The 22,016-nt window shown below is 41.1% G+C and overlaps 1 protein-coding gene across 3 annotated transcripts in view; it reads left to right on the forward strand.

Annotated features, from left to right (window-relative positions):
* Window positions 1-22,016, forward strand: part of LOC115056663 (anoctamin-1-like) — a 60,747-nt gene that overhangs the window by 28,334 nt on the left and 10,397 nt on the right. For 2 of the 3 annotated variants that reach the window (XM_029523290.1, XM_029523292.1), the window contains 10 exons: window positions 79-239; window positions 2,327-2,409; window positions 5,611-5,622; window positions 7,695-7,769; window positions 11,921-11,989; window positions 12,105-12,306; window positions 18,178-18,289; window positions 18,365-18,422; window positions 18,590-18,690; window positions 19,246-19,388. In XM_029523290.1, coding sequence (XP_029379150.1) covers window positions 79-239; window positions 2,327-2,409; window positions 5,611-5,622; window positions 7,695-7,769; window positions 11,921-11,989; window positions 12,105-12,306; window positions 18,178-18,289; window positions 18,365-18,422; window positions 18,590-18,690; window positions 19,246-19,388 — 1,016 coding nt within the window. The remainder of the gene's footprint in view (window positions 1-78; window positions 240-2,326; window positions 2,410-5,610; window positions 5,623-7,694; window positions 7,770-11,920; window positions 11,990-12,104; window positions 12,307-18,177; window positions 18,290-18,364; window positions 18,423-18,589; window positions 18,691-19,245; window positions 19,389-22,016) is intronic. The other variant, XM_029523291.1, reaches the window with a different exon arrangement.

Below are 22,016 nucleotides of genomic sequence, written 5' to 3' on the forward strand. Positions count from 1 at the left end.
ATTTCTGAATCAAATATTCGGCTGCGTGTGTGTGTGTGTGTGTGTGTGTCTGTGTGTGTGTGTGCATTGTTTTTACAGCATGGAGATCTGCCACCCAAAGAACAACATCACCATGTGTCCTCTGTGTGACAGAGTGTGCAGCTACTGGAAACTTAGTACAGCCTGTGCGACTGCTCGGGCCAGTCACTTGTTTGACAATCCTGCCACAGTGTTCTTCTCCATATTTATGGCTCTGTGGGGTGAGTTTTTCCATTATATTTGACTGGTTAAGTGGTAAAATTTATATTCTTTGCTTCATTCTTTTCTGATATCCTTGTGTATGAAGATGTACTTTTTATCAGTTTGTAGCTATTTTCTAATTGTGTAAATGGAATGAACAAAAAAAAAATACTTCTTATGTCTCATGCTAAATAGAAGTGTAAGCATAAAAACATTTTCAAAAATATCTGCCCATTAGTCTGTTTGTCAAACCGTCCATCTGCCTTTTTTACAAATATGAGATGATGGTGATCTATGAGAAACAGTAATTGGCTAAGTTAACTTTGGTATTGAGCCTAACTACAGTATCAAGGTGGATTTCTTCCACTTGATACCTCCAATCCACTTGTCTGTCATCTCTGGATGAGTTGTCATCAATTCATGAAAATATAAGTTCATTTAATTAAAAAAAAAAAAAAATATATATATCTAATTATTTAATGGTCCTGTGTTGCAACGCTTCATGAATTAATTTTATCTGTCCAACTTACCAATCAAAGTCAGTGGGTGGGGCTAACGCGAATCGAGTCTAATTGATTGCTTTGGTGAAGCCAGGAAGTCTTTCAAAACATTGAGATTACGTAGGATGTGGTCTCATTAAGATTTTACACGTAGTCGAACGTTACTCGTTGTCAAGGTTTTTCTTTTTATTTGCAAGAGGTGTGCGTGTTCCAGGTAAGAATATGACAATAATGTTGGACAACGCGTAGTATCTGGACGAGAACAGAAATTCATAAACTGAAAACAGTGTTGCTGTGTCTGAGCCCTGCTGCCAGTGAAGCGGTGGAGTACTTCTAAATTTGCAGTCATTATCTTGGTCGGAAAGTGCAGAAATAACGCCAACAACTTTAATAAATTCCTCTGCTTTAGATGCTACATGCTCTGGGTCAGCAGGTCCTGCTTCCGCATACCCTGCAAGGTCTAAAATGTCTTTCACCAACTCCAGGGAAAGTTAAGACATGTTTTGAAAGACTTACAGCCTTCACCAAAGAAATCGATTAGACTCGATTTGCGTTAGCCCCGCCCACTGACTTTGATGGGTGAGTTTGTCAGATAAAATATATTCATGAAGCGCTGCAACAGGACCATGAAATAATTAATTAAATAGTGAAATATTCTATATATATTTTGCATTAAATGAACCGGTATTTTAATGAATTGATGAAACATTTGAGTCTTTATTTAAAGATTTATTTATATTTAAAGGTTTATTTAAAACACCCTTCAATCGACACACCCACAAGTTGCAATATTACTTTGTCAAAATATTAGAACTATCGCTTTTATTGAATGAAAACCTGTAATGGAAATACAACTCTTGTTTATCTGAAGAGATTTCATAAACACCAAACCCTGAGTCATAGTAGAAGCTTCAATACCAGCATGAATTTCATGATCAACATCTGTGCTTTTCTGACTGTAGCATGTCACAATGTCTTCTGTGTAAAATAATAAATATCTAATTCTGTGTCCCCTCTTTTTTCCTCTGTAGCTGCTGATGTGCTATCTGGTGGATCAGATTACAAAATTAGCTTATGCAACCCCTACTGAGCAGTAGCTAAAATATTTTCATTACTTTAAATGTATAGTTATTACTCAATTCTAGTTTTAAAACAGTTTTGGCTATTTCCCAAAGGCTGACCACAATAAATATGCCTGGCCAAAGACATATTTCAAGCACTGCTACTCTTGAATTCTGTTGTCTTTCAAAAGCACAAAAAACATAACTAGTTTGTACTAGTGTACTGCTAACACACTAGTCATGTCACTTTGCAATCTGCATTTTCGATCAGTTTTCCCAGTTTAGATAGCAGCAGATAGCTAGCACCAAGGTGCCTCTGTATTTCATTAGTCAGTATGTCCTTATTCAAACCTTAGTCATTGTGTTACCAAACATCGTATTGTCACTTATCTAACCACCCATATTACCCGCTCATGCACTTATTGTAGTTACTGCTATCAGTCTTCAATGCTCCAGACCACGTCTTTATTCCTAGTTGAATCATAAATTTATATTTCAGCATCTGAGTACCTCTACAGTTGACTAATTTTTCTGTTTGTTTCAAAGCGGCCATGTTCATGGAGAATTGGAAGAGAAGGCAGATGAGACTGAACTATGAATGGGACCTGACAGGGTTTGAAGATGAGGAGGTGAGTGGAGCTGCTGAAACTACGGAAAACAATTAAGTGAAAATGTAAGAAAAAGAAGTTAACTACAATTTAACGATCAGCTCTCGTGAACACAATTTAAGTAGGTATTTTTTTTTCAGAGACAGAGATGTAAAGTTCAATCACATGACAATCAATGTGTACTAAATGATATATTATTCCTTATAAATTTGTGCAGAGTTTAAATAAAAATTTAAGTAAAGTTGGTGGTAATTATCCTAGACTAGAGGGATGCATTTAAGCTTCAAGTGAACTACAGTAGGGAGGCCCCTGCGGCCAAAACACAAAAGTTCTTCAAATCTCAATATGCTATAATTTGTAAATATGGAGATAAGCAAGAGAAATGTAAAAATTACCTTGTGCAAACAGAGTTGTGCTGTGTTTTCACCTGGCAGTGGCATCAACAAAATATTCTGTTTCATTGGTGGATTACACCATGAAGGTTTATTTTGTTGATCAACTATAAATGCTGGCTGCTTTACACATTTGATATTTTGGTACCAGCTTGAGATGTGTGGCAATCATCTTTCAAATATATTTTCAAGCAATCATTTGAGAGGGTTCATTTTAGATGCAACGTCATTCAACTTTTAGTCACTTTATGTAGGTCTTATCCTATATTCAGTCTGTTAGTACCTGTATATGAACATATGAGTCACAACTTTTCCCATTTGGGTTAGGCTTAGGAAAATAAAAAAGCTGTTATCTCATTATCCTACAATTATGGTAAGATTAAAAAGGTTTCTGGAAAATTTCATTAATAGCTAATTTCCTGGCCACAATATAAGTTCCAATTATAAAATACTATTTGTTTTGTGTAATACTCCATTTTGGTTCTGGTTAAAATAGAAACATTTAGCACTTTATCCAAGTAAAACTGCTGGAATTAAAACCACTGAATAAATCAATTACAGTAGTCCTCCAAAAAATAGAAATACCTTGCTGAAGAAGTCTATAATATGTATGATGTGTGTATTTTAGCAATTTTTATGCTAAATACACAAAGGCTAAAATTAACACTACAACTGAGGGTTAGGGTTAGGGTTAGGGTCAGCCCAGCTGATGGACACAAGTCTTTTGCAGCTGAATGCCAGAACACTTCACTGGACACAAAGTATTATACTCCAGCTGACATACACAATCCTTCTCTGCTGCACAATTTTTACACATCTTCACCTGAATTTTGGAGAAATTGCTTCACTACAGATTGTGATTAAACCCATAAAGAGTGGTTATTGGTGTGAAGGCAGATGGCTCTTCCCACCCTGAGCCTTGCTCTGGTTGAGGTTGCCCGACAATAAGAAGGTCGTGGGTTTGGTTTCCAGGCTGGGGGTCTTTCTGTGTGGAGTTTAGATGTTTAGGTTAATTGGTAATTCTAAATTTCCTGTAGGTCTCAGTGTGTGCATTGGAGTGTGAGTGGTTATTCATCTCTGTCGTTTCTATTTGTTCACCCTGGGATGGATTGGCAACCTGTCCAAAGAGTACTCCGTCCTTGCCCAGAAACGGAAAAGCAGTAGAAGATCAATTCATCATCTACTGCTTATCCAGAATTTAACCCAAAACCTTCTTGCTGTGAGGAAACAGTGCTAACTACTATGCCGTAGTGCTGCACCAAGCGTAGTCAGAGTCCCCTTAACCTTAGCAAAGGATCAAACCAGGGATAGCTACAAAAACTATGCACACTCAGAATTGTGGAATTGTGTTGGGCCCAATGCAGAAGGAGCGCACTAGAAACAGAATCCTGGACTGCTGACAATAACTAGAAGATGAGGAAGCACAGGAGGGGCGAGGAGCAAAGATTATATACAAGGAAGAGAATAATACAAGTGGGGCACATTAGGGCAAGGATACAATTGCACAGGCAGGAACATAGAAAACAAGTAAAACATGAAGTGACAAACTGAAGAAAAACAGATAGCACCTCTGACAGTGACTCTGACCGACTCTGTACTGCACAGAGAGACAGTACTGCACCAGCACAATAAAACTTAATATGCTGTTAGTTTTTCTGCCAATAGCTAGTACTTCAGTGCCTCAGATAAAAATTCATCAAGAGTTGCAGTGCAGTTGAGACAACTTCTAATTTTCAATGTGGGTTACTGTATGACACAGCTGTGTCTTAAGTCATGTCATGTCTTCAGTTAATGGTAAAGTGGTGATTTTTTTACTACGTCCATCAAACTCTGGTCATCTGAAACAAGGAAGGTGAGGCAGCCATCTTTCCTTCCCCTTAGATTTCAAGGGATGAAAGTTTTCCACTGAAAGGCTGTGTTCCATCTGGGTGCCACCTATAGACACGTCGCACACGGATTATCACGGAAGTGTATAGCCCTCTTAAGTACTGCCACTATAAAGTGTAAAATGGACAGCCTGGTGGACGCTTGTCAGAGGGATGTGTTGCTCCTCTTTCTTGTTGCATAGTGGCAGAAAAAACAGCGTTATCTACAAAGGAGCTAACTGTACGTTTGATACTGCTAGATAACCAATGTTAGCATTAAAAGTAATTAATATTGTTCACAATCCAAAAGAAATTCCACATTAACCATGAAACTTCATTTTTCAAAAGGTGACTTGCAACCAAGTAACTAGCCCCTTCTTGGTTGGACTAACACTACTGGTATATGAACACGCATCAATGCTAATGATGGCTACATAGCAAAATATCTTACAAAAGCACTCCTTTGAATGTAAAATTACTTACTACTTACAGAGGTTACACTGCTTGAAGCAGTGCTTCTCAAATAGTGGGGCGTGTGTGACCCCGCATAACATGCTTTTTTTTGCCGTAAGGTGTAATTCCACTACACCACTACAGTAGATGGCAGCTCTCATTGTCAGAGCATACACAGGGAGTATTAGTAGGGTTTTTATAACAATTTTATAGACAAATGATACTATTTATAGTCATGGCAGAGAGTGGGGGGGTGCGCAAAATATTTTTTTCTTCCTGGGGGATCGTAAGAGAAAATTATTGAGAAGCACTGGCTTAAAGTAAGCAGTGTAATCTGTAATTTGCACCTCAGCAGTCGTGAAAAATAAAAATAAAAGTAAAAATGTTAGATTGCCCTTCATAACATTAAAATATGAGAAAATAATGCAATAGTCTGACTAAAGATCATGCTTGTTTACTAACACTGACCCCCCCCCCTCCCCTTTTTCTGTCTCTGGATTTATTTTTCACAGGAAGCCCTGAAGGTTTGGACACATTCCTATTCCTTTGTAACCTGTCACCTCCTGCTGCCAACCTTGCCGACCTCTTATCTTAACACCAAATGCAGACACACAACAACCAAGACCAGGGATCATTTGTAGCTGGTTACAGAAGGTCAAAGCTATCAAAGTCTGAATATGAAAAACCTGAATCACAATCTGCCCAACTAATGGCTGGGATAGTCAAGCTAAAAACCTAAACCTAAATTTTTTTTAAATCAACGTCACAAGGCTGGAATTGATGCCAGAAAACACCAAGGACAGAAATAAATTGCTTTCCTAAATGGTAGAAAAAAATTACCTTTATAAATATGATGGCATTGCATATTTGCATATTAACATTAACATTACATTTGTTTAAACCTTAAGCAATAAATGAATGGCTATCATCTCAAGTTTCATAAACCTACAAAATAGAACAAACAAACAGAATGCGTAAAATTTGCTGCCTTTTCATCTGGAATTTCCTGTTAAAAGGACTGAACGACTGAACGACTGTCATTGGAAAAGTGTTGCCATACCTTACAAATGAGATTTTGAGTCTTGACATTACAGACACCCCCAACACAATTGTCAATACTCGATACTTCTAGGTAATGACATACAAAACTATTTACTTTGATTTAATTTTAAAAGTCTCAAAAATATTTTTTTTCACAAAGTGGTCACAAAGCTTTTGGTACTCTGTTGTAGATTGAACTTGGCAGGTCAAATAAAATGTGTGTATTTGTCCAATCAGAAATGTTCAGCACTTCAGGCTGTTGCCCCAAAGTTCCTGAGTCATAAGAAAATGCTATAACCTGAGTACAGACTTTTTGGGGGGTAAATCAATGCAACTTAATTTTTATTCAAAACACAAATCAGTGCTGAAAGGTTCCTGTTCTCTGAGAAAAAGTTTCTGTGGTCGGAAACTAAAACATAACTAACTTTATGTTGAACCAGTGCTACTCAGCAGTATTAAAGACAAATATTTTTTTTACCTCTTAATGTCAAAACTAAGTTTTATTACATCCAAGGCCCAGTCCGCATAAACTGCAATCACTGTAACTATTATCAGCCTCTACTGTATAATACGATCACGTGACCACTCTTGTGCTGCGATGATTTCCTGACTTATCACCTCGGGCATTTTTTTCCTCTCTTTACTTGACTCCAGCTCAGTGTTCCCTTCATTTTCTGACATAGTATTTCCTCAATAGACCTATTTCATATTTAAAAAATTGCAGTGGCTCATGTGGTGAGTATAACTAGACTCTCCTGTGGTTATCTGTTTGTGTGAACCTGTTTTGCATCCCAGAAGCAGATAGGTGGGTGGATGTGAGTTGCCAGACTGTGGAGGTAGGTGAGTTCAGAGCTTCAGTCTTTAGGTTCAGCAGTCTCCACTCCTATACACTAAATTTTATTAGTGTATAGGAGAATATTATAGGAGAAAATTTACTAAATTTTATCCTCACTGTGACTAACCTTATTCTGCAGGTATACCCAGCTTTTACCAGGGATGACCACCAGCTCCTTGCTCTCTTTTTTCCCTCACTTGAAGAAACCCTCCCTCTTCTCACTCTTCTGTTACAGTTTGACACACTCTTCTTTTCAGAATTCAAAATGCTGGCTCTTTCGAACTGTGTCCACCTGAAAACAAAAGATGTTATTATGACAGCAGTTTCAGGGTACTAAATGTTGAATCAAGGTTTTGCATGGCAATAGATCAATAAAAAAATGTGACATGAGCAAAATAACATTCATTGCTTTTCTTCTTTGATTAGGATCCAGAGAGTAACATTTATGTGCTGTAACATTTGAACATTTGTTCTCTTGTATATGTTCCTTGGATTTTTTCATTTATTTATTTATTTTTTTTGCATTAAATTGTGACTGGCATTGTGACTGGTAATCGCATCATAAAGATGCAGGGTAGATTTTATGTCACTTGTTTCTGATTTGTTCTGATGTCATACCATACAAACCTTGCATTTTCGTTCAATTGTAAAAACAAAAAGAAATCCACTTTACCTGTACAGCTTCGTCGTTTCATGGTCATGTTTGTGTGATCACCACAGGACCACCCCAGAGCCGAATATGAATTCAGGGTCATGCAAAAGTCTTTGTGCAAAGATCAGAAGTCACAGCAGAAGGTAATTATGCCAGTTCATTCTGACAACATTATGCATTGTTTTGTCATGTGTATCAAGTCTTTGTTTTGTGAACAAGGTCAAACTAGTGTGTCTTATGTTTATATGCATTGGCCACTGTTGTCTATCGTTACCTAACTGATACATCTGACTAACTTTAATGCAATTTATAGGTACTGTCGCAGTTGTTTTTAGTTAATGCTCAGCTCTGATCATTGAAACACAGGGACCATTTAAAGTACGGCAGGACAGAGATGTGACAATTATTGAGGTTTACAGTCCTGTTATTAGCTCTGCTTTTCATGCCAGGTAGGCCCAGTGACCATTAACCAGTTCTTGGACAAGCAAATGTCCTTCCTTATGCTTTATCCATGTCCCCTGACCAGAACCCAGACCTGCAGGTCTGAATAGTTGAATTCTTTCTTTGTTCTTTGAGTTCGTTGCGTTTCTTGATGTTGCTGGTAAGTTTAGCAGTTGATGCCATCTAGAGGCTTGTTGCTTGCAGGAAACAGCAGGAAGATGTGTCAAGTCTGGCATTTAGCTTGTCCACTCTCAGGGAGAGTGAAGAGTTGCAAAGGAGGTCAGGGCCAACCTCCAAGCCAGGAGAACTAATCCAAGGGAGGCCTCAGAGGATCCAAGCCAAGAGAGGATCCAGGGCCATGAGGGAAGAGGCCCCAAGAGAGAATAGCAAGGGAAGAGAGTGTGGGAAGGATCAAACAGAGGTTTTTGTAGACCTGGGTCACATGTCAAGCAGTGACCAATAGCAGTTAGACTTATAGTTTGTGGCTGGCTTCTAACATAGGTGTGATACTGTTAGCATTGTGGGGGGGGGGGGGGGCTGGTTTAAAGGACCCTCCTTTGTCTGTGGAACAAAGGAGCATGTTGTCTTGCCCCATTCTTGAAATGGCCAAGGCCCAGCAATACTGAACTTTGGTGTGGGAACAATAAGCTTTCAGAGTTTCCAACAGGCCTTTGCGTTGATGTGTATACAATATTTCACTGTCCTTATTCTATTCAACACTACACAAAAGATGATAGGCAGTTATTGTCTCTGAAACCTCAGGGTTTATAACATATAAAATATAAAAAAACAAAGCAACAACAAAGTCTCTTTTTTGACACACACACACACAAAACTTTCCCTTTAGCAACCAAATGCTGCATGTTGCCATATAGTTTTTTTTGAATAGCTGATGAGGTGAAATTTCCACCAATAGAAAAGGAGGTGTCGTGTTTCTATGAAGATTCTCATTCATCCAGGTCATTGTTCTCTGTCTCAAATTGATTCGTAGGTAACTGGACTCGTATTTGTCTAAGAAGATGTTGAAGACTTTTCTCCTCTTATCCAAGGGACTTGATCAGTTCATGTTAGTTGGTCTACTGGTTCGAACTAGTCTGACCAAGGCAGTGGAGAAAGACCCAGATATTTAACCTCTGAGGGTGTGTTGACCAAAAAGTACCTGTGAAAGTACTGGTTTCAATTGACCATTGTTGTGGTCACATGTGAATGACAGTCGTTGGGGTCAGGTGTACCCCCTGGTGAGCGACAATCATTGAGAGCCGTCTGAGGTTAAGTTGTTAATTCTCCTGGGTACAGACGTAAATGGGAGCTAGGTGGTGTTGCAGACCCCCTCCCCTGTTAAGGGATGGTTTTTCCACTTTTACATAGATGGCTTATTTCAAACCATCTGTCCTTTCTGACGAAGATCCTGACATTGCTGTCTTCAAAGGAGTGTGCCTTTTCCTTTAGGTGGGAATAGACAGCTGAGACTGGACCTGAGGAGTGTGCCCTTCTGTGTTGGGCCATGCATTTGTTTAAAGGTTGTTTAGTCTCCGCAATATATAAGTCCTTGCATTCTTCACTTTATTGGACAGCATATACCAGGTTACTTTTTTGGTTGTGTGGTATCTTGTCCTTGGGATGTACCAGCTTTTGCCTGGGTAACTGGATTTGAAGCTTACAGGGATTTGATGTTTGTTAAAAATCCTCCTGAGTTTCTCTGAGACCCCAGACACGTATGGGATGACAATGTTCTTGAGTTTGTCTTTTGTTTTCTCAGCATCATCCATGTTGGTATTCTTTCTGGACCATGTTGCTGTCTTTCCAAATGTCCAACTCGGATAGCCACAAATTTTCAGGGCTCCCTTCAGATGTTTATGTTCCTCTGCTTGGGCCCGAGTAGAGGTTGGTGCATTTTCTGCCCTGTGTTGTAAGGTTCTGATAATTCCCAGTTTGTGCTCCAGTGGATGGTGTGAGTCAAAAAGTAGGTATCGGTCTGTGTGTGGAGGTTTCCTGTATACCCCAATGTGGAGGCTTCTGTCCTCATCAAAGTGAACATCACAGTCCAAAAACGGTAAGTTGTCTTTGACATCTTCTCTAGTGAACGTGATGTTTTTGTCTACTGTGTTGATGTGTTCAGTAAAGGGTTGTAAATCTTGGGTTTTGATCTTGACCCAAGTGTCATCCACATATTTAAGCCAATGGCTTGGAGGTGTTCCTTTATATGAGTTTAGGGCTTTGTGCTCGACCATTTCCATGTATAAATTGGCAACAATGGGGGACACTGGTGAGCCCATAGCACAGCCATGCTTTTGTCCGTAGAATCTGCTGTTAAACTGGAAATATGTGGTATTGAGGCATATATCCAATAACAGACACACACACACCACATGAACTGAGCCCATTGTATAAGAGGCGAAACGTCTTCGTCTTCTTAGACTAATACAAGTCCAGTTGCCTACGAATCAAAAAGGAATAAATTCATGATCATCAAGCCTCACTGAGTGTGCATTTGGAAGTTTGGATTTCAAACTATACCCAGTTCTTAAATAGTGTTGATAGGCCATAGAAACACAATTTAAAAACTGGTATATTACGGAGACCCAGTGTGGCTTGCTGCTAATCATCTAAAATCAGTATTGTGATTCAGACAGGCCAGTGCATCCATTGATTCCAAAGGGTTACTGTCACTAAAATGTCATTCATTCTTTTAGTAACTTCTGCTATTAAATCTTAAGTCAATGGTTGCAAGTTCATAAGCACAATTTGTCAAATTTTATAGTGCATTGTCATTAAATAAATAATTAGGTTGATAATGTTGTAATATGTAAGGTTAACATTTTAACATTTTGAGGGGAAACTAAAGTTCTTTGTCAGTAAGAGGCAGAACTAAAGATTGCGGAGTATTGATTGATTGCTACCTGTTGTCACTTGCGTGAAAGATTGAGAAGAAGTGTTTTGTTCACTAAAATTTAAGCGCACTCTCCAACATGTTAATGCACTACCAGCGGTTATTAAAACGTCTAAAGCCAATGTGTGCTGTAAAAAGGACATTATAAGGATGCAACCTGTTATCCACAACAAGCAGCCAACAATGTGTGTTCTATTTTTGGACTTCTATTCACATTGCAGTGGTATTTGATTGACTCGTTAAAATTACACACTTCATGGTATTTTCATTTCAGTTATTTGTTGTGGTATGGATTACAGTATGTTAGCTTTTTGTTTATTATTTTCATTGTAAACTTTACTTTTCATGGCATGACTGAGGGTTCAATGGAATGAAGCAGCCTGAGGCAATAAATGCCCATTTATAAAGAACTGACCTCTGTCATCAATGTTGTGAGAAGAATTACACATTGATTCATCTTCTACCACTTATTAGTTTCTGGGTCAAAGGGGGTGCTTGTCCCAATACCAACTCACACTGGGCAAGGGCGGAGTACACCCTGGACAGGTTGCCATCACAGGGCCAACATACAGAGACAAACAGAGACAAAAAACTACTCACACTCAGACCTACAGATAATTTAGAGTCGCCCATTAACCCAAACATGTATGTCTTTGGATGGTGGGAGGAAACTGGAGTACCTGGAGGAAACTCACACTGGTGCAGGGGGAGCATGTAAACTCCAGACAGAAAGGCCGCAGGCCTGAGAGCTGAACCCACAACCTTCTTATTGTGGGGTAACAGTGCTAAACACTATGCTGCCATTGCATTATTTTTTTTTTTTTAAACTTTCAAACTCTGGCTATATTTTTGCTTTGTTGTCACCTCAGATGTAGACAACAGCTCTAACTACTATTCTGCCTTGCTTAATTGATTACTAAACTTAAATGAAACATTTGGAGTCACTATGTCTATTTATTTCAGGTGGAAAAGCTCACATATCGGGACCGCCTCCCTGCTTACATGACTAACATTGTCATGATGCTGCTAATGGTAAGAAAGACATGTATGCATCATAGATGATGTATGAAAAGTCTGTGATGTTGTTATATCTTCTTCATTGTGCACAACCCTCTTTTTGTAATCCTCCAAACTTCCTCATTGCCAGATTGGTGTGACATTTGCCATTGTGTTTGGTGTTATACTCTACCGAATATCCACCAAGGCTGCTCTTCATATGAGCTCCAATCCTATCACAAGGAACCATGTGCAGCTGACAGTTAAAACCACTGCCGCAATCATCAACCTCGTTGTCATCCTCATACTGGATGAGGTGTATGGAGCTGTGGCGCGGTGGCTGACTGTTTTAGGTAAGTTAGGTTCAGTGTAAAACAAGAGTTATGTATGTGACTCATTCTATTAATCCTTGAAGACCGCCTGCTTTGAGCACTGAATATTACCATCTCACATTGAGGATAGGTTCCTAGTCATTTTCTAGTGAGATCACAGAGATTCAGAGTGACAGAACACTTTAGCGGTCATCCAGGAGTGACAGTGTTGGTGTCCAATATTCAGTGGTATAGGCACTCTGCAGACAAAACAAAACCACTTTTAGGCCCGTTGTAACAGAAAAAGAGTTGTTCTGACCACCTTTTACACACTGGACAAAGCAGGCCTGACTTACCCTGGTTGTTACCCAAAAGCAGTACACTGGACAATGGTAGACAGTAATGACCTTTGTCAGGGAGAGATAAAAACCACCCTGGTCTGCAGAACCAGTCAGGACAGAGGTCAGAGACAGGCGGGGGGTCGAAGCCGAGAGAGCAGTCCAAGAAAATGGAGGTGCCGAGAGGGAGCAGGCAGAGGATGAGCTGGGGACAGGTGGATGGGTCGGAGGCAGAAGAGCAGACAGAAGCCAAGGATGCTGAGGCAGAACTTCTGGTCAGGGACAAAAAGGGGTGGGTATACTGAGGACCAGATGTTAAGAGCAGGTCGGGAACAGACAGGGCAACAGGAGATCAGACAGAAAAACGCTGGAAAGTCTTGCATGGCAAAGAACAATCTGGCAAGGAGTGACTATGGAGCTGGTGAATATATATACTGGGTTGATTGCAGGGGATGGGCTGATGGCTGAGTGAGAGCAGGTGTGGTGTGAGCAGTGGAAAAGTATGAGTCCAGGGTGAAAGATGGACAGACTGTGACAGAACCCCACCCCCAAAGGACGGCTCCCGACATCGCAAAACCAAGTCCAGGGAGCAAGGGTGGGAGGAGGGGGAACAGGAAGGCAGGCTAGAATTCTTACAAAGCCTCCATCTCAGCCTCCTCATTCTCCTCCTCAACATTAGATGTCTCAGACACAGGGGAGGACTGGGGTTTGGCCATAGTGCCCCCTCCAGTGGAGGGGACCTTGGACAGTTGAGTAGGATGTCGGCAGCGGAACTCCCATATGAGCCTTGAGTCAAGGATCAGGCGTGCCGCGACCTATGACATTTCCTCTGGGCCATATCCTTCCCAGTCGACAAGGTATTGAAGGCCCCTACAACAATGACGAGAGCACAGCAGGTGGTGAGCTGAATAGGCAGGTGCTCCATCAATGATTCAGGGAGGAGGTGGTGGCTGGGAGGCAGTCATCAGTGGGCTCTCTCGAAATGGCTTGACCTTGGAGACTTGGAAAGTAGGGTGGATCCGCACGGTATGAGGCAGCTTGAGCCGGACAGCCACGGGGTTGATGATCCTCTCAACAGAGAATGATCCAATGAATTTGGGAGCAAGCTTTAGCTGACGGGAGTTTGGGGAGAGGAACGAAGTGAACCATTTTGCTGAATCAGTCCACCACAGTCAGGATGGTGGTGTGATCCCCAGACCGTGGCAGCCCGGTGACAAAGTCCAAAGAGATGCGAGACTATGGACAAATCGGTGCAGGTAACTGGTAGCAGCCCAGCGGGGCACCTTGTGCTGGTTGCAGACCAGGCATACTTAATGAAGTATGTGGTGTTCTCCTCTGGAGTGGCCCACCAGAACCGTCGTTGCAGGAACTCTATGGTGCGTTGGATCCGAGGGTGGCAGCTGAACTGGGAGCTGAGAGCCCACTGCAGGATGTCCGACCTCAGGTCCTGAGGGACAAACAGCTGATCTTGGGGACAGGAACTGGGTCCTGGCTGTTCCTCCATGGCAGCACTCACCCGTTCCTCCACCTGCCAGGTGAGTGAGGCCATCAGGCGGGAACTGGGAAAGATAGTGTCCAGTCTGCCAGTGTTCTCCTCCCTGACCAAGAAATGGCATGACAGAGCCTCAGGCTTGATGTTACGGAAGCCTGGACAGTAGGAGAGGGAGAAGTTAAACCTGGCGAAGAACAGAGCCCACCTGGCCCACAAAGAATTGGGTCTCTTTGCTGAGTGAATGTATTCCACGTTTTTATGATCTGTCCAAATGAGGAAAGGGTCCCCTCCAACCAGTGGCGCCACTCCGAAAGTCAATGGTGTAGTCAGCTACTGGCCGGTCCTGCTGCTGACTTGAAATAGCCAAGTAGACCTGCAGTGTTGATTGTAATCAGGCTATATCAAGGAGGGATTGCAAAAACTCTGAAATAGCGTTGACAGAGCAGTGAACAGGGTCGGCATTCCTGTTCACACACCAACTGGAAAACAGCTTCTACTTGCTGTCTTATTATAAAATGATAGATGGCACTCTGGTATACATGATAGTAGTTCTCATAGTTTCAGGGCAGAACATCAAGTAGGAGTCAAGCACTGCAAAGTTCCAAATCCACCCCACCAGCAAAAAGAGATACCACCTATCTGGGAGCACCAATGGCAAGCCACACAAGAGGAAACCAGGTCCTCCTTGACCAAAGAGACTGCACTAGAAGGAGTTTATGGTCTAACTTTATGGTCTAACTGTGTTTGAAGTATCAAATGGAAGTGGAAGAAAGGCACAAATTACACTGCTTGGCCAATCATGCACTGGAGCATCCTCTGCAAGAGGGCTGTTCTGCTCCGTCCAAGAGGGGCATTGGGTTGAGTTCTCTAAAAGGTGAAGAAGGTGGAGAGGCTCTAATCAGCTGGAGCTAATTTTTTTGACATAGCTGCAGTTTCTGCAGCTATGTCAGCTTGTCTGGCTCCACTTGGAAGGTAGAGATGATCCTCCTATATACCCTCTGTCAGGGGAGCTCCCTTGATGTGAGTGCAAAAAGCTGCAGTGAAGCATCTATGAGACTTTGAATAGAAGTCTCCACTGGTGCCTACTGCAGGCAGGCTGAGAGGGCAAGCATAAGGTGAGAAAGTGGGTTACCAATATGGCCTATACACATTACAGCATTAGAAAACTTTGTGAGCAGGTCATCAGTGGCGGCTGGTCAATGGAGGCCACCACTCCCATCGAATCAAGAGATGCAAATCAAAAGAAAAACATGTGTAACGTGTAACATTACATGTATGCAAAAGTAAATTGCACCCCCCAAAAAATTTGTAGCAACAGCCGCCACTGCTGTAAGCTTACATTGAGACAAAGTGTATCCTCAGAGCCTCAATACCTGCCAAATGGCCTAGACCATACTTTGCGGCATTCTGCATGGCTGTCAGTGTCCAAGCATCAGAGGTGGAATGAGAGAAAGCTTTGATGATGAATGATGAAAGAAATAATACAATAAATAGGACTAAAGAAGCACCATGGCCATGGGATGCCCACAAGATGCCACAAGGAGCAAACCAATGTTATTTCCCACAAGTTCATACAAAAATAAGATTCTATAAAGAATGTGGCAGATATTAAGCTTTTGAACTCCCAGTGAGGACAGAATAAGGATTTCATCATCCAAACCTAAATAGACATTCTTCTCGGCTAATATGGTTGGTTCCATGGGTTATCATGGAGCATTGATAAAGAATTTATTCAATTAAGTTTATTAAAAATAAAGTAATTTCTGTGATTTGATCACTTTAATGTGGTATTTGGAAATTCTAAAAAATATATATTAAAAATATGTTTTTATTGTTTTATCAATGTGCCGCATATTTCAGCCAAGAGGCCAAGAGGGCCAGATCACAATAACGGAGAACTATGTAGAGTTCAAACCAATAATAGCATCTAAAAGCAACACTGTTTCTACAAACAAGGCAAGAGAGGAAGCCTGACAAAGAATTTCACATCATGAGTTAATATAGTACGTAATATAGCCGATATATCATTATATAACTTTAATTCCCTCCCTGACATTGTCTCACAATGAAGAATACATGGAAATCACTTAGATTAGGGCCAAATCAAAGTGAAATTTGTCTTATTTGTGATAAAGTCTAAGCAATTTTCTAACTGGTGTTCTATTAGTCTATTAGTTCTATTAGTTCTATTAGTAAAATGGTCTTGGCAGTAAATCTGGACCAAGCACAAAAATATAATCCAAAGTGGTATGTATTAGCTGTGGTGGTGGATGGTGACTCATCGCCATCCCATGTTCCTGCAACACCTGCTGGTCCCATATTTCATGAATTCTGTATTACAGCTCAACTCCATGAACTTCATGCAGCAACATGTTCCTGCCTACACCCCCCCTCCCCCGCCCCCCTCCAATGCCTGTCTCACTCTCTCTCTCTCTCTCTCTCCCACTCTCAACCCAACCGGTCGAGGCAGATGGCCGCCCCCCCTGAGCCTGGTTCTGCTTGAGGTTTCTGCCTCTTAAAGGAAGTTTTTCCTTGCCACTGTTGCCAAGTGCTTGCTCATCGGGGGATCTGTTGGGTCTCTTTAAATAAATTTATAAAGAGTTTGGTCTAGACCTGCTCTATATGTAAAGTGCCTTGATGTAACTTTGTTATGATTTGGCGCTATACAAATAAATCTGATTTGATTTGATTTGATTTAAAGCCAGGCGACCGGTTGGGTTGAGAGTAGGAGAGAGAGAGTGAGATAGGCATTTGAAGGGGGTGTAGGCAGGAACATGTTGCTGCATGAAGTTCATGGAGTTGAGCTGTAGTACAGAATTCATGAAATATGGGACCAGCAGGTGTTGCAGGAACATGGGATGGAGATGAGTCACCACCTGCAGGATGAGGACAGGGAGAGAGTGGAGAGGAACTGGGAGAGACAGAGACGTTGGCAGAACATGGTTAGTCAATGTACTATAAATGCTTAGAACTGGGTGAAACTGTGTTTTTTAAGAAGGATGGTTCTCATCAGTGCATGCAAGGGCGGAGGAAAGGAGAGCGAGCAAGAGGGAGGGAGAGAGAAAGAGGGAGAGAGGGTGACAGGGAGAGACAGAGAGAGAGAGAGAAGCTCAGTCCTTCCCCCAGCAGCCTGGGCCTACAGCAGCATAGCTAAAGAGTAGAGTAGTAGACTTTAACTTTTTAACTATAAGCTCTGTCATACGGGAAAGTTTTAAGCCTGGTCTTGAAATTTACTAAAGAGTCTGCCCCCCGGACCGATACTGGAAGTTGGTTCCATAGAAGAGAAGCTTGATAAATGAACGATCTGCCTCCAGATTTACTCTTGGAGATTCTAGGAACCACAAGTAAACTTCCATCTAGAGAGTGGAGTGGCCGAGTAGGACCGTAAGGAACTATGAGCTCTCTGAGATATGATGGAGCATGGCCATTAAGAGCTTTATATGTTAAAAGAAGGATTTTGAATTCTACTCTATATTTTACTGGCAGCCAATGAAGAGCAGCTAACACAGGAGAGATATGATCTCTTTTCATAGTTCCTGTTAATATTTGTGCAGCAGCGTTCTGAATTAACTGAAGGCCTTTTAGAGATTTGTTTGGACATCCAGATAGTAATGAGTTACAGTAGTCCAGCCTAGAAGTTACAAATGCATGGACTTTTTCATGGAGTTTTTCTGCATCATCCTGAGAAAGGATGTTTCTGATTTTCCTAATGTTTCTCAGGTGGAAGAAAGCTGACCTACTAACTTGTTTTATGTGCTTTAGGCTCAACATAGTTCACTAAGGCACTAATCTCACGTCATAGTACACCCCTCTGGTAAAATCATGATGGTAATATTTTGTTAATGTTTTACCGCTTGTGTGTGTGCTACACTTTGTGAGCTGGTGTGCCACACCGTTTATGTTATTCCACGTGTTGTTTGCACCCAATGTGAATGTATAGAAATGCCATTCATTTAACTGATAAAAGTGGAGCCAGTTGATTAGTGGCTTTGTAAGATTTGTTATTCAGATTCATCAAGGCTCACAGACAGTTTGACTGTCCAATTCTGTGAGCAAAATCTAAAAGAGCCTGTTCACTTTCAGAGGTTCCTAAAACAGACAAGAGTTTTGAGGAGCGACTCATCTTCAAAACCTTCATTCTGAAGTTCTTCAATGCATTTACACCCATCATATATATTGCTTTCTTCAGGGGAAGGTTGGTAACCTCAGTTATTTAATATGCCACCACATTACATCTACTTGGAATCCTCTCATTCATTTTTCCCTGTAGATTAGTAGGCAGACCTGGCAGCTACCTGTATGTGTTTGAATCCTACAGAATGGAGGAGGTAAGGATTTTACTAATTATATGTAAACTCACTCACTCAGGGCTGCTCACTATAACAGAAGATGTTACTCTTCTATTCTTCTTGCTATTCTTCATTTTAAAACTTACACAAATATTGTCATTTCAATAAAAACTGGTTGTTTGAAGTAGTTGTGAACTGTTTTGCAGTGTGCTCATGGAGGTTGTCTGATGGAGCTGTGCATTCAGCTGAGTATCACCATGTTGGGAAAACAGCTAATTCAGAACAACCTATTTGAGATTGGAATACCGTAAGTACTTAGTACTTGCTTAGAATACTTAGAATAGATTGAACCATGCATTCATTCATGAACAAACTACTTGTCAGATAATCTTGCCATGGATACATGGAGCCCTGTACAGACACCTTTATATCATCATAATTTAGTAATGATCATTCTTTATTGCCATGTTGACATTATTGATTAGAATTTGTTTTGGTGGGCTACACACACCAACGAGAAAACATGGGATAATGAAGCATGGCCTAAGCATAAAACTAATCAGATTATCCCTTTATTTTTTAGCTTGTGGAAGACCAACCACTGTTTACATTTTTTTTTTGTGAAATGACAATGGTTCCTGTGTCATTTGAAATATATGATGTTGGTCAAATGGTAATTGGTGGCGAGAGCTCTTTCATAATAGCACTTTGTCTCTTATATCAAATGGAATTAAAATGGAAATTACACAATACTTTGGTTCTTGTTTAATGGAGCAGATAAACATTTATTTCAATTTGATAGGTTACCATATCTATAAAAAAAAAATATATAATTTTGTGTGTGTGTGTACATGTTTCACAGCAAACTAAAGAAGCTGATTCGTTATATTCGGTCGAAACAAGGTGCTTTCCAAGAAGAAGAAAGACAGAAGAAGCTACAGAGATATGAAACTGACCACTTTCTGGAGCCATTTGCAGGATTAACACCTGAATATATGGAAATGAGTCAGTACCACACACACACACACACACACACACACACACACCTTAACTGCAGGTCCTCAACACAGACTTTGTGCATTTCTCACTGTTATTGTGCAATGAAATAGGCTGCTGATCTTGAACAGCACAAATAAGAAGGCAATAAAACACAGAGCTTCCCAGTATTACTTATTAGTAAATTAAACAATTTTGTTACAATCAGTGGGAACAATATACAGTGCCAAGTGTAAATGAGTACACACCCTTCAAAAAGTAATGTTTTAAACAATATCAACCCAAAAACAATTTTCAAAATGTTGACAAAAATAAGTTTAATATAACATCTGTTTAACTTATAGCATGAAAGTAAGGTTAATAATTTAACTTAGATTACACATTTCAGTTTTACCCAAATTAGGGTGATGAAAAAACGAGTACACCCCACAACAAAAACTGGACATCTACTACTTTGTATGGCCTCCATGATTTTTAATGACAGCACCAAGTCTTCTAGGCATGGAACGAACAAGTCCACGACATTTAGCAACAGCAATCTTTTTCCATTCTTCAAGAATTACCTCTTTTAGAGACTGGATACTGGAGGTGATGCTCAACTGTCTCTTCAGAGACAGTTGAGCAGAAACTGTTGGCCCGCACCCTCCAACCAGTGCCTCCACCCCTCCAGGGCCACCTTAATAGGCAACAGGGAGCTGCTGGCCACATCATAGTTCCTCTCAGATGGAGACAACTTCCGGGCGAGGAAGGCACATGGATGGAGCTTATTGTCCACTGGAGACTGTTGGGACAGGACCCCTCCTACTCCCACATCAGAGGCATCTACTTCCATCACAAACTGAAGTTGTGGGTCAGGAAGTGTGAGGATGGGAGCTGTGGTGAAACTGTCCTGAAGCCTCTGAAATGAGAGTTCAGCTTGCGGTGTCCAATGAAAGTTGACATTGGAAGACATTAGTGCATGTAAGGGGGCGGCAATGGAACTGAACCCTCTGATAAAGCGCCTATAGAAATTAGCCCCAGGGAATGCTGCAATTGTTTTCTGGAGGTGGGAGTGGGCCACTTGGCCACTGCACTGACCTTGGAGGGATCCTTTTGAAGGTGATCAGGAGAGATGACAAATCCCAGGAATGAGACTGATGTAACATGGAATTCGCACTTGTCGGCCTTCACGTAAAGCTGGTTGTCTAGAAGTCTCTGGAGGACTTGTCGCACATGTTTGACATGGGTCTCAGGGTCAGGGGGGAGAAATAATAAAATAAAAAAAAAAAAAAACTAAAAAAAAAAAAATCAGAATGTCATGTATACAAACAAAGACATTTAGCATGTCCCTCAGGACATCATTCACCAGGCTCTGGAAGACAGCAAGGGCATTGCAGTTGAGTAGAAAGGTACTCACTTGTTGAGACAACGAGGTATGTAGCCCCTCATGACAGGCGTTGAGTTCCTGGAGGCCATGGCAGACGGAGCTCAACTGCTTCTCGTGTTCCACGAGGCGTGCACCTTGAGAGCACAGCTTCTAGGGCAGTCATGTCAGCTAGGTCCATGGTGTGGCCAGTTCGTTTTGACAGGGGGGGGCAGGAAATTAGGGTGGACCCAAGAGCACAACTCCAACAGAGGGATTTCCAAAATTCAGGTTTAATAAACAGGTTTGGTACACAGGAAGGCAAAGGTGCAAAAGGAGGGCAGCAGGGCCAAAGTCCAAGGGTAAGTGACACTAGAGGGTAATCACAAGTTAAAAATGCTGGAACACTTGCAAGAGAGATACAAAGACGAACTGGCAGAGAGGGTAGGGATCACAGAGACTAAATACACAAAGGGAGTATGGGTAATGAGGCACAGGTGGGGGAAATCAGGGGATGACGAAGACAGGGCAGGGCAACACATAAGGACAGGAAGTTGATCTGAAACGAGAGGAGAGTTAGACATGAAATAAAACAGGATATAAACTGAATGAGGGAAACAAAAATAAAACATGACCAAAATCCAGCATACTTCATGACACCTTTGCTCTTAAAGGGCATATTGCAGGTTAGAGACCCCATTGAATCAATGTTTAGAAAAATAATGTATTTACCAACATATTTTGAAGAAAAATAGTTCCTATATTACTTAGGTTTCTAGAATCGTTTTTGTGAGATAATTTTACTTCTGCATCTGAAAAAGCTAAAGCGGAAGTGACATAGGCAGAGGGAGAGCAGTGAACTTGAACAACAAAAAAACAATTGATCCCAATCTCAGTTCTGACACAGAAGAAACATAAATGTGTACCATTACACATATGACGGACCACAGCCCAATAACTACGAGCCTCTTATGTGCTCCAAAGAGCAGGGTGAGAGCGGGAGCATTCTAGACAGGTCGCCAGTCCATTGCAGAGTCAGACAGAGACGAACAATCACTCACACTCATAGTTATACCTAGGCCCAATTTAGAGTCACTAATCAACCTAGACACGCATGTCTTTGGATTGTGGTAGGAAATCGAAGTACCTGGAGGAAACCCATGCAGACACAGAGACAACATGCAAATTCCACACAGACAGTAGAGCTAGTCGGTTCCTGAATCACACAAGTTAATGATTCGATTTTTCGTACCAAGTCCGAGGTCTCTATTAACCCAGATCCTCTGAGTCCTCTG

The sequence above is a fragment of the Echeneis naucrates genome, chromosome 16, assembly GCF_900963305.1.
Source record: "Echeneis naucrates chromosome 16, fEcheNa1.1, whole genome shotgun sequence".
Classification (NCBI taxonomy): Eukaryota; Metazoa; Chordata; class Actinopteri; order Carangiformes; family Echeneidae; genus Echeneis; species Echeneis naucrates.